The 12,855-nt window shown below is 58.7% G+C and overlaps 1 protein-coding gene across 1 annotated transcript in view; it reads left to right on the top strand.

Annotated features, from left to right (window-relative positions):
- LOC146869751 (E3 ubiquitin-protein ligase TRIM39-like) overlaps positions 1–12,855 on the top strand; it is a 91,566-nt gene that overhangs the window by 76,529 nt on the left and 2,182 nt on the right. The window contains exon 7 of the mRNA XM_085614168.1: positions 5,801–6,082. Within this exon, the coding sequence (XP_085470294.1) occupies positions 5,801–6,082 (282 nt within the window). The remainder of the gene's footprint in view (positions 1–5,800; positions 6,083–12,855) is intronic.

The following is a 12,855-nucleotide window of genomic DNA, read 5'->3' as shown; positions in this document are numbered from 1 at the left end:
GTCGTCGCGGACAGTCACTTTTAGGGTGCCGGACACTTCTCCCCACTCGAAGGGGATCCTGGCCATCCGGCACATGCTCTCGGTGTTGTCCGCGGTCCGGACAGGGCATAGGACATGCGGCAGGATTTGTTCGGGGGTCACTAGGTGGCAGCGGACAGCGGTCACACTGGCCCCAGTGTCCCGGAGGGCCTCGGCCCGTCGTCCGTTGATGGTGACCCACTGTTGGTACTTCTGGGTGTTGCTTGGGATGGCAGCTCGGGGCACCATTTCTCGGGAGCCCAGGCATACAAGCGACATGGCAGCTGGTTCCCACTCGGGGGACCCGTCGTCATGGTTCTCCTCCTCGTCTTCTCCCTCCCCCTCCGCTGGGCCCCCTCCCCGGCTATTTGCCGGGGAGGGGGCCCAGCGGTCCCGTTCCGTCGGTTCACGGGGCAGGCCGGGTCGCTCGCATAGTGGCCGGTCTGCTGCCAGCCGAAGCAGGTCACTGTTGGTCGTGGTCCAGGCCGTGCGATAGGGGCCCCCCTTCGGCCCAGGGTCGGGGACGTGTGGTTGGTGGCTTGGCCTCGTGGCGGGCTTCTGGGCGGCCCGGCCGGGAATTCTCGACTGCGGTGGGACCCCCCTCCTCCGCCTCGCTGGCGGGGAGGTCCCGTGGTACTCCGTTGGTAGTCCCCCACAGGGTTCCGGGGGACCCGGGTGTTGACCCATCGGTCTGCTTCGGCGGCGAGCTTCCGGGGCTCGGTCAGTTTACTGTCCAGGAGGTGTTGCCTTAGTTCAACAAAGCAGTTGTTGGCGAGGTGCTCCCAGACAATGAGGTCGAACAGTTCATTGTATGAGATGACCTTGCTCCCTTTTATCCATCCTTCCAATGCTCGGCTGAAGAAGTCCACGTATTCGACCCACGTGGTACCGGGGAGCTTCTTGCAGTCCCGGAAGCGCTGCCGGTACATCTCGGCTGATAGTCCGTAGCGCGTGAGTAGGGCTTCTTTCATGTGGTCGTATGATGTCATCACCGCGTCAGTTAGTTGCAGCAGGGTATCCCGGCCCTCGCTGAGGAACCTCCCCCATAGGCCGGCACCCCAATCCTTCCGGGGTACCCGATGGGAGGTCATGGCTACTTCGTACGCTCGGAACCATTGCTGGATGTCGTCATTTTTATAGTACTCCTTGACGACATCCTTGGGGATGTGAACCTTTGGTTCGGTCAGTGGCAGAGCGTCCCGGGCTCCGGGGGTGCTGGTCTCCCCCGTTTTAGATTTTAGTTCAAGTTCCTTGAGGCTCCTCTCGTGCTCGAGGGTTAGCCGTCTCTCCTCTAGTTCCCGATGCCGCTTCTTTTCCTCGATTTCCTCTTGCAGCCGTAGTTGCTCCAAGGCTATTTTCTTCTCCGCCAGTAGGAGCTCACCATCCAGCCGAAGTCGGGCGAGGTCCATTTCGTGTGTCCGGACCCTCTCCCGTTCTCGCGTTTCTTCGTGGGAAAGGCTGGTTTCTGGGACGGTTCGCCCCCCGTCTGTCGGGGTTGGGGTCGGCAGGTTTCCGTCCCGGGCCGAGGTCCCTTCGGCTCGGGGCGAAGTGGTCTCGGGTTCTGTCCAGGCTTTCAGGGCTTTCTGCATTTCTTCCTTGGTGCCCAATCCTGTGGTTGGGATCCCTTTGTCCTTGCAGAATTGTTTCAGTTCTTTGTGGGTGTATTCTTCCAACCTTTCCGGCTGGAAGGTTTCGGCCACGGTTGCCTCTTGGCCTTCCATGGTTCACTTTTCTTTTTCCGTCTGGTTAGGTAGTGGGTGCGTTACTTGCCTGTACGATTGCGTCTGGCTCGGATCCCGTCGCTGGCTACCAAATGTTGGAGGGAGGACCACCGGGGAGTCGGGGAGACTAGTCCGGCGCACCTTCCTACCGCAAAGATGTAGCCGAGCGCCGCTGATAAGCCCCCTTCGGGGAGGTCTTTCTCCTATGATCGTACTAGGCCCAGTAACACCACCACACAGGACTCAATATCAGTTGCTCGACTTGGTTCTTTATCAGAAGTAGTACGTTCAATATTTACAGTGGGATCGAAGGATCCAGTAAGAGTCTCAATGTCTGTTAGAGGGATAGGGTAGCGGGACAGTCCTAGTACCAACCAGGTACGGGAGGGCTCTGCACCAGACCTTGAGTGCTGGCCTCAGAGCGGCTCGGACGTGGGGAGCCGCGACGGCGTCTGCAGGGCTCGGGTGGTAGATCCGCTTGGGTCGAGCCGCGACACAGTCAGCAGGGCTCCGGTGGTAGGTCCGCTTCGGTCGAGCCGCGACACAGTCAGCAGGGCTCCGGTGGTAGGTCCGCTTCGGTCGAGCCGCGACGAGGTCAGCTGGGCTCTGGTAGTAAGGTTCAACAAGGTCAGGCCGCGACAGCGTCAGCAGGGCCCCAAAGGTTCGTGAAGGTCTTCAAGCACGGGGGAGCCGCCACGTCGTCAGCAGGGCTCAGAGTGGGGGTTCAGGATGAGTCTTCTTCCGTAGGGTCAGCCGCGATCCGATCAGCAGGGCTCTTGACTCCGGGATACAACTGTTGTCCTGTTGTCGGGTCGCCCCAGATATAGGACTGGAGCCCTTTGATGTCCGGACCCTTGCGCCCGGAGGGGGCGGAGAGGCCGGGTAGGGAGCGGCCAGACGCCCAGCAGGAGAGGCGCCAGGCCCCAGAGAGCTGTGGGGTGATCGCACCTAGGTGTGGAAGGACGGTTGGGGGTCCCATCGATACTGCCCTCCGCCGGGAGTGGGAAGGGTTCACGTGGTATCCCCCGGGCCAGGGGTTGGCGCCTCGATGTCGGGCCTCGCTGGGACAGAGGCCGGGTGAAGCGGGGTCACGCAGGTGGTCACGTGGAGTGACGTATAATCCAAAATGGAGGAGCCCCGAGGTGCATGGGACCTCGTGCGGCTTAGCGAGGGGGAACAGGACCACGCCACAAGGCCGGCTCCCACACATACACAGCACAGTCATGTCTCTGCACAGCCTAGTCCAATCTCTGCACCACATCCCCAATCCATACACGGCATAGTCCAATCTCTGCACAGCCTAGTACAATCTCTGCACCACAGCCCCAATCCATACACAGCATAGTCAAGTCTCTGCACAGCAGCAATCTCTGCACAGCCTAGTCCAATCTCTGCACCACAGCCCCAATCCATACACAGCATAGTCAAGTATCTGCACAGCAGCAATCTGTGCACAGCCTAGTCCAATCTCTGCACCACAGTCCCAATCCATATACAGCATCGTCCAGTCTCTGCACAGCAGCAATCTCTGCACAGCCTAGTCCAATCTCTGCACCACAGCCCCAATCCATACACAGCATAGTCAAGTCTCTGCACAGCGGCAACCTCTGCACCACAGCCCCAATCCCAACACAGCATAATCAAGTCTCTGCACCTCCTCAAGCCCAACACCGCATAGTCCAGTCTCTGCACAGCCGCAATCTCTGCACAGCCTAGTCCAATCTCTGCACCACAGCCCCAATCCATACACAGCATAGTCATGTCTCTGAAAACAGCCTAGTCCAATCTCTGCACCACAGCCCCAATCCATACACAGCCTAGTCCAATCTCTGCACAGCCTAGTCCAATCTCTGCACAGCCTCGTCCAATCTCTGCACCACAGCCCCAATCCATACACCGCATAGTCAAGTCTCTGCACTTTCAATCCATACACAGCATAGTCCAATCTCTGCACGTATCGGTCCCTGCACAGCATAATGCAATCTGCACAGACTCAATCCCTGCACAACATAGTCTAATCTCTACACAACCTCAATTCCTCCACAACATGGTCCAATCTCTGCATTCAATCCATACACAGCATAGTCCAAGCTCTGCATGCATCGGTCCCTGCACAGCATAATGCAATCTGCACAGACTCAATCCCTGCACAACATAGTCTAATCTCTGCACAGCCACCATCCCTACACAGCATGGTCCAATCTCTGCACAGCCACCGTCCCTACACAGCATGGTCCAATCTCTGCACAGCCGACGTCCCTACACAGCATGGTCCAATCTCTGCACAGCCGACGTCCCTACACAGCATGGTCCAATCTCTGCACAGCCGACGTCCCTACACAGCGTGGTCCAATCTCTGCACAGCCGACGTCCCTACACAGCATGGTCCAATCTCTGCACAGCCACCGTCCCTACACAGCATGGTCCAATCTCTACACAGCCGACGTCCCTACACAGCATGGTCCAATCCCTGCACAGCCGACGTCCCTACACAGCATGGTCCAATCTCTGCACAGCCGACGTCCCTACACAGCATGGTCCAATCCCTGCACAGCCGACGTCCCTACACAGCATGGTCCAATCTCTGCACAGCCGACGTCCCTCCACAGCATGGTCCAATCTCTGCACAGCCGACGTCCCTCCACAGCATGGTCCAATCTCTGCACAGCCGACGTCCCTCCACAGCATGGTCCAATCTCTGCACAGCCGACGTCCCTACACAGCATGGTCCAATCTTTGCACAGCCGACGTCCCTACGCAGCATAGTCCACACAGCATAGTCCATTCACAGCACAGCCTCAATCCCTCACAGCCCCTGGCTTTGCACAGCCCTCAGCCTCATACTGTAGCAGCTGCCTCCTCCCCGCACTACCAGATCTTTCTTTCCACCCCCTCACCAGTGCTCCACTCTGTGCAGTGACCTCCCTCTGTTCAGGTTTATTCTGTTATGGGTCGAGAAACCCCATCTGGTTTCCTTTGTCAGGTCTCTGGCGGACCCCACAACCCAGATTGTCCCAGGGGTTCATATTTGAGAGTCCAGCGCTCCAGCGTTCCTTGTCTATATCAGATGTGCCTGCTTGCATCCTCACGTTGAAATAATCAGATATTATGTGATTCATATCTGGTAAGTTTTAAAATATTGCATCAGAGTCCTAACCAACCAGGGCTGCGTGAATCAGTGTCAGGAATAGGCCTGCCTCCATTGGCCCACTCTGCAGGAACCTGAAAATGTTTGTAGAGTTGTGATTGAATTTATATTAAAAATCCACCAAGAAAGCTCAATTTAGAAATAAAAAAGGAAGAACATGGCCTTTCAGGTCGTTATATAATAAAATGAAATAAAGCGTGTTTAACGGGAGGCGCCATATGCACGTGGACTCCTCCGTTTGTGACATTTCTGCCATGGAGTTTGCTTCTCCATATTTCTCCCATATTTTGGTTTTCGATTTTTAAACAGCCTGTTTTTCGTGAAGATCTGTATCATTGTCAGCAGAGAGTCCTGCAGAAATGTCACCCTATGGTGCTTATGAGCAAGAACCTGGAGAGCGAAATTACTATCTCACTGCTAAAGAGGGGTACTTGGGTGGAATGCCACTATAGCGGAATGAAGAGGTGGGGGTCGGGGAGGCGCTGAGGGGTTTCCGCTGTATCCCAACTCTCTTTATAATTGAGTGCCATAAAACCATATAATCAGTGCCATTGATTTAAATCAGTTATTTACGCTGATTATGTTGAGAACCTGTGTACTTGCATTTCGTATTTGTTCCTCTTGTGATGTTAGAACCTAGAACCAGGCAGTGCAGAGCCTCAGAGATCCTGCCATTCGGGCCCCTCCCCTGGCTTGTGCCTTTTTCCCCCAGCACTGGAGCATTTTATTTCTGATAAAGAAGCCATTGAAGGAGGTGAAGTGCGAGCCCTGTGTGATTTATTGGCAGAGTGTGTATGGATACAAGGCTAGGGGTGTTGTGCTGTTGTGAGCACCTGCCTGCGGGTGCTCCGTAGTTGGGGGAGTTGTTACTACTGTGAGTGGTTGATGAACTCTGACCTTCTCTCTCCTGCAGCTGCGGTGACCCTGGACCCGGACACTGCTCATCGGCGGCTCATCCTGTCCGAGGACGGAAGGAGCGTGAGGCGCGGAGACCGAGCTCAGGATTTGCTCGACACGCCCCAGAGATTCACGAAACACGCCATTGTGCTGGGGAGGGAGAGGCTGAGCTCCGGGAGGCATTACTGGGAGGTGGAGGTGGGGGGCAAGACGGGCTGGGAGCTGGGGGTGTGTGACGAGGCTGTGAGCAGGAAGAGGCAGATCACACTATCACCTGAGAGTGGATACTGGACAGTATGCCGCTGCCCGCGTCCCAAGCAATGGGACATCAGCAGGGCAGCATTCTAGTGGCCGCCCGTCGGAGCCTTCCCCCCGTGCTGCCTCGCGCGCGAGGCCTACGCCCACTCGGGAAAAAACCCCCTATCGCGGGGAGCTGGAGGCGGACCGGGGGGCGGGGGGGCGCGGCCTACTCGCTACTTAGTGGGCTCTCTCGCCCAGTTCCTCCTCTGTCTCCTGCGCGCTGCACCCAGCCTGGACACGCGTTCTCAGCCTGGACACGCGTTCGTTTCGTCGGTACCGGGATCGGTCCCCCCCCACCTCCTCCTGTCGTCGTCGTGCCTTCCGTGAAGCTCTTTACGCCGGTGAGTCTTGCTAACCTCTCCCACCCCGGCCCTGTCCCTGGGCATGACCAGGCGGACGGGGCCCTGCGGCCCGGATGGCCATGGGTGTGGGGGGCGCAAGCAGTGGCCCGTGTCCCTGCGGGCAATTGGGGGATGGCTTGGGTGCGAGGGCGTGATTGTGGGGGCAGAGCGAGGGTAGGGCCGTGGGGGGGACCGGGTCGTGCGGGAGATGGCGAGTGTGCGCGCCGGGGCCAGATTAGAGCCTCCGGTGCCGTCGGGTGTGTCCTGCGGGGCTGTAGCTCAATGGTAGAGCGCATGCGGTGCATGCCTGTGGCCCCGGGTTCGATTCCCTGGTATCGCTGCTTCGTGCACAGTGCTGCCGACCTCAGAGCGGGGGACCAGGGGGCGAGAGTCGGCATTGTTTTTGCGTCGCTCCCCGCCCCCCCCCCCCCCCCACCACCCGCATCGCTGTATCGTGGGGGAAATCTTGGCGGGAATCGCAGGTTGTCGCTTTGCGCGCTGGGGGAATTGATTATTGAGCACGCGGGGGCAGCCCCCCCACCCCCCCTGGCATTGTGCGACTTTAGTTCAGGTGGCTCTGTCGAATACCGTTCCAGGGTTGCGCACTGCTCGGTGCTGTCCATGCGTCGGTTCCCCCCCTGCCCCCGTCATCGCCCCCCCGTACCTGGTTGCTCTTGTTGTTGATTAGTGGTTCCACCAGGGTGACGAAGCGCAGGGAGTTCGCTCAAAAGAGCTCCTGGGGGCGGTACAGCGGGGGAAGGGGACACATCTTCGGGTAGGGGGGTGACGGGATCAGGCGCGAGTACCCGGTGCACCCTTGAGAGTGCGTGCCCTTAGTGGGAAGGAGCGGAGGAAAGGAGCTTCGGCCGGGAGCCTCCGCCCCTTCCTGGAGATCCGCCTCCCTCACCCGGGTGCCACCCGCCGCCTCCTGGGTGAACTTCGCGACGGACTAGGGCTCACGTGTTTCATGTTTCACCTCTCGCCCGGGTATCCATCTGGCGGGGCTCCATGTCGAGTGAGGGCGGTGGGGCTAACGGCTGGGGCGATCGGCGCGACCTTGGCGAACCAGGTTCGAGTCGCGGCAATGACGCTTAGCATCCTGCGATTCTGGGCGAATCAGTTGCGCGCTCTGATTGTTGAGGGCTGCCCCCCCCCCCCCCACCCCCCCCGGGTTACGAGGTGGTCCGTTGGCTGCGCTGCCTCCTCTGGTGAGAGGTACCAGGATCCGAGCGCCGAGGTTGCGTCCACTTCCTGTGAGTCTCGGTGTGAATCGAGGGCGCTCGGGGCGGGTCACGTGTCCACAAGGTTCGGCATGGAGGACCGGGCTGGCTCAGCGGGGGGGGCCGCGGGGGATGCGATGGCATGGTGGCACACGGTTTTGGCCCAGGGGCGCACTGTCACGATGAGTCCCAGGAACACGTCGGCATGCTTGCGAGGGCGATCGTAAACTCTCACTTTACATATTGTTAAATACGGAATGACTCAGCGGCTCAAGCTATGCACCCTGAAATAGAGATGCAGTGCTAAATAACTCAATTCTTCATCGTTGCGAACAAGTTTCATGGTGGCTGCCTGCACATTATCTAGTACCCTGTTTCCAGTGGGGGGATAATTGCTCTGTTTTGTCGCTCCTCAGCATTCCCCAAATATGAAATCACTGTTTAAGGGTAGCGTGATTCAGGAAATATTGCAGGCATTAATAGTAATATATCTGCCTTGATCCCCCCCCCCCCCCCCCCCCTGTTGTTTCTTGGGTGTTAGGCCAGGGCGGCGGGTTGCGCACGCAGGGCGGCTCCCGCCAGGGTATAGCCGGCGCATTGGTGCATGCGGAAGGGGTTCAGGTTCATTACTTCTCCACCGTCCGAGGCGGGTAGCGGCCGCATGCTGTGTTTACGCTGGATGCTTACCATTTGTACTAACCGCCGTTCCTTTTCCAATTACAGGTCGGTGAGGGAACGCCCGCGCGTGTAGGGCTAGGACCGAGGCAAAGGCGCTAAAAGGACGCACGTAGCTGTACTGTCGGAGCATCGCCATGGAGAACATCGGGACACCGGGTCCACTGTTCTCCCAGGACACGTCGGTCGAGGAGACTCAGTCGAGCGCACCTCAGGAAGGGGTCTGGGCGGACTTTATGGCTTTCGCCCGGGAGAAGGGCACGGCTTGGGCCCAAGGTTTTTTGGAGGGTCGCAGGGCGGAGGATTCGGGCGTTGTCGTGACCCCCCCCCCCCCCCCCCCCCCCGAGGGCGCCCCAGGCCCGTCCGGGTCGGAGCCCTGGAGGTCCACCCGGGTACGCAAGCCCACATCAAAAGACATGCCGGAGGCCCAGCCGGCCAGGAAACGGCAGGCGACCGCACCGCGCTCCGGCCCCCCTGTGGTCGCACCAACACCGCTACACGATTCGGCCATAGGACTAACTGACTTGGCCCAGATGGGTAAAGCCATGGACCAGATGCTTGGCCTCATGGCTGTCTTTCAGAGCCGCCTCGATGCGCTGGCCGCACCACCAGCACCGGCCCCCCCACCGGCCCAGGCGCCCGTACTACAAGTTTGGGCTGGCCAGGGCTCAGCCACTGAACGGAGCATTGGTGAGCGGGGGGGAGTGTTGGGGTTGTTAACACAAGGGGAGGCCGGCCCTTCCACAAACATGGCTGCAAGCACCCCCCCGGTCGGCGCTGCGGCACCGCCCCTCCCGCCTGCACAGGCGGTTACCATACCTCCCACCCCCGCTGCCGCGGAGCCTGCGCCTGTTGCACCCACAGCTGTGGCGGCGTCCGGAGGGGAGGGTGTAACCCAGGTCCCGAAGCCCCTAGTTACACAGGCACCGCTGGCATCAGGCCGCTGCTCCCTGGCGTGGTTGGTGCCGCAGGCCGCGAAGGAAGGGATCTGGAGGAGGGAATATGTGGACATCCTAACATTACTGATGCATGGGTCAGCTGGGGCGGACACGAGGAAGATGGGCCGCAAGGAGGAGGAGAGGGTCAGGTACCAGCGGTGGCCGGACAAGACCATTGAAAACTGGACATCTGCATTCAATATATTGGCAGCGGTCATAGTACAGAAATTCCCCGAGCAGAGTGAGGCCCTAATGCAGTACGCTAGCACCATACAAGAGGAGGCGAGGCTCTCGGGGGGGTTAGGGTGGTTTTACTATGACCAAGATTTCAGGAAAAAAATGGCCATATGCCCAGACTTGGGGTGGGACCAAAAAGAAATTCAGCTTTGGGTAGAACACATGTGCCGCCCCACCAGGGAGAAGAAGGACCAGGGATACAAAGGGCAGGGTGAGGCAGTTGACAAAAGGAAGGACCACTCCCCCAAGCGCTCCTTTAGGCAGCCTTTTCGTGGTGGCAGGGGGCGGGGCCAGCGGCAGGGCAGGAGATTCAATTCTGGGACGTGCCGCCTTTACAATGGGGGCATTTGCACCTGGGGTAGGTCATGTAAGTTCACACACAACTGCAGCAAGTGCGGCGCACAGCACCCCGCTTCCTCCTGCTCCTCCAGCCAGAGCGCCCCACAGCCCACAGCAGCACCCAGGAATGACGCCCGTATCTGAGACCTCACCCGGGCCCACGCCCTCACCGCCAGCTCCCCGTCCTACCACACCAGGCATGCACCCCGCGTTCCAATGCTCACCACAGAGCGCCATGGCCCCTGTCAAAGGTCCTTCACCCATCATCCTGGGACATATCCTCCCACTCATTAGGAGGTATCCATTGCTCAGGGACAGACCGCTCCTGGCGGGGGGGTTTATCGATGGTTTCAGGATTCCCTACAATGGGCCGATGGAGTCCAGGGACGCTAAGAACCTTAAATCAGCTAGGGATCTGCCCGGGGTGGTGGACCAAAAGGTGGGGAAGGAGTTGGCAGCGGGTAGGATAGCGGGTCCTTTCAGCAGCCCGCCCCTGGACAACTTTCTAGTGTCCCCCCTTGGGGTGGTGCCGAAAAAGCAACCTGGCGCATACCGTTTGATCCACCACTTGTCCTATCCTGAGGGAAATTCGGTGAACCACTGGCTGGACGAGGGTCTGTGCTCTGTAGTGTACTGTTCCCTGGACATGGCCATTGACATGGTCAGGAGAGTGGGACAGGGGGCGTGGCTGGCGAAGGCGGACATTGAATCCGCGTTCCGCTTACTGCCGGTTCATCCAGCTAGTCAACATCTGCTAGGCTTCAAGTGGGCAGGGCAGTTCTTTTATGATCGCTGCATGCCAATGGGCTGTGCCGTATCCTGCGCCTACTTCGAAGCCTTCAGCTCGTTCCTGCAGTGGGCCTTGGGGGAACTACACGGGATCACGCAGGTTACCCACTACCTGGATGACTTCCTATTTTTTGGCACGAGTGGGACGAATGAGTGTGCAGTGGGGCTGAGGCGGTTTGAGGAGCTGGCAGAATTCCTGGGTGTTCCCCTTGCCCCAGGTAAGACCGAGGGCCCTGCGCAGGTACTGACCTTCCTCGGAGTGGAGCTGGACACGGTAAAGGGCGAATCAAGGCTCCCCGCCGAGAAGGTACTGGGCTTGTTACAGGACATCCAGGCGCTGCTGGGCAAGGACAAAGCGACCCTGGGGGCTGTCCAGAGCTTGATTGGCAAGTTGAATTTTGCAGCGAGAGTGATTCCGGCTGGCAGAGTGTTTTCAAGGAGACTGGCAGGGGCCACGGCTAAGGTGACCCGGAAGCACCACTTTGTAAGATTGACCGCAGGTTTGAAGGCTGATCTTGCCATGTGGGCTGAATTTCTGAGGGACTTTAACGGGACGGTGATTTGGAGGGCCCCTTGGATAGCCAGCCAGGAGCTCTGCTTGTTTTCGGATGCGTCTGGCAGGGAAGGTTTTGGTGTGATTCTGGGGGACGAATGGTGCGCGATGCGATGGCCCAATGCTTGGCGTAAGAAGAAGGTGACGCAGAATGTGGCAGTGTTGGAGCTCTTCCCAATTGTGGTAGCACTACACCTCTGGCGGGCGACCCTGAGCAATAGGAAGGTTGTCTTCTGGTCGGACAACATGGCGGTTGTCCACGCCATCAACGGCCTGACTGCCTCTTGCCCGCTGGTCCTTAGCTTACTGAGGGAATTAGTCAGGGAGGGCCTGCGCAGCAATGTCGAGTGTAGGGCACGGCACATCGCGGGGGTGCGGAATGTGGCAGCTGACGCTCTTTCTCGCTTTCAGTGGCTCCGGTTCCGGGAGGCCTGGCCGCGGGCGAGGGCGGAGATGACACCATTCCCGGACCACCTTTGGCGCTTGCTTCAGTGGGAGAAAGACTGAGGAAGATGGGGGAGAGGTCCCTGGCGCCGGCGACACGGCGAAAATACCACTCGCAGCTAGCAACTTTCAGAGCTGTGAGAGAGGCGCTGGGTGCATCCGCATTAGGGGCGGAAGATCAGGTGGAGGCCTTTGTGGTATGGGCCAGGGAGACTGGCAGATCACACTCTTGGGTCAGCGGTCACCTGGCGGCGGTGCGCCACGAAGCAAAGCTGGATGGTAGAGGCGACCCCGCAGGATCATCCAAGATCAGGGCGGCCCTGAAGGGCTGGGCCAGGGAGGAGGTCAGGCTACCGGACACTAGGGCACCCATTGAGTACAGAGACCTCCAACTCCTCTTAGATGTTTTGCCCCTGGTAACTTTCTCACCGTTTGAGGCCAGCTTGTTTTCCACAGCTTTCTGCCTGGCATTTTTTGGCGCTTTTAGGATCAGCGAGCTGGTGGCCAAATCTAAGGAAGACCTGTCCAATTGCGCCCTGGGGATTGCGGATGTGTCCCTCGACACAGTGCTAGAGCTACGTATCCGCAGATCTAAAACAGACCAAATGGGGAAGGGGAAGACAGTGGTGTTACAGACTCTGGGGGATAACAGGTATTGCCCAGTTCACTGGGTTAGGGAATACCTTGCTTTGCGTCCAGAATTCCCTGGTCCCTTTCTGATTCACGCAGACGGGTCCCCCCTCACCAAATTTCAGTTTGAGCGTCTACTGGGAGCTTCACTGGCGAGAGCCGGTCTAGCGGGGAGCGGTCGCAGGTTTTCCTCGCACTCCTTTAGGATTGGTGCTGCTACCACCGCGGCCAAGGCCGGCTTGGGCCCTGAGGGAGTAAAAGGGGTAGGCCGCTGGGTATCGGACTGTTTCAAGAAGTATGTCCGTCCGTAAGGCTGTGGCACAACCCGGAGCGTTGTTCCCGCTCCAAGTTTTTGTTCTGTACATTGTCATGAACGCATCGTTTTGTGTGTGCAATAAAGATAAGCTTACTTAAAGGCCGTTTCATCGCTTTATTGGCAGGTTCCCGGGTATGGTTGGTAGGCCATTCCTACATCTCGAGGATGGAACGCTGGGCAGCCCACAGGAACTGGTCGCTGAACTTTGCCACTACACAGCTTGAGTGGTTGGGTTCCCCGGGCATGAAATGGAGTGAAGCTCGTGGCATGATTGAGCAGCGCCTGGCAG

The sequence above is a fragment of the Triturus cristatus genome, chromosome 1_1 (assembly GCF_964204655.1).
Source record: "Triturus cristatus chromosome 1_1, aTriCri1.1, whole genome shotgun sequence".
Classification (NCBI taxonomy): domain Eukaryota; kingdom Metazoa; phylum Chordata; class Amphibia; order Caudata; family Salamandridae; genus Triturus; species Triturus cristatus.
Note: the sequence above shows the minus strand (reverse complement) of the source record. Positions and strands in the feature narration are given on the sequence as shown.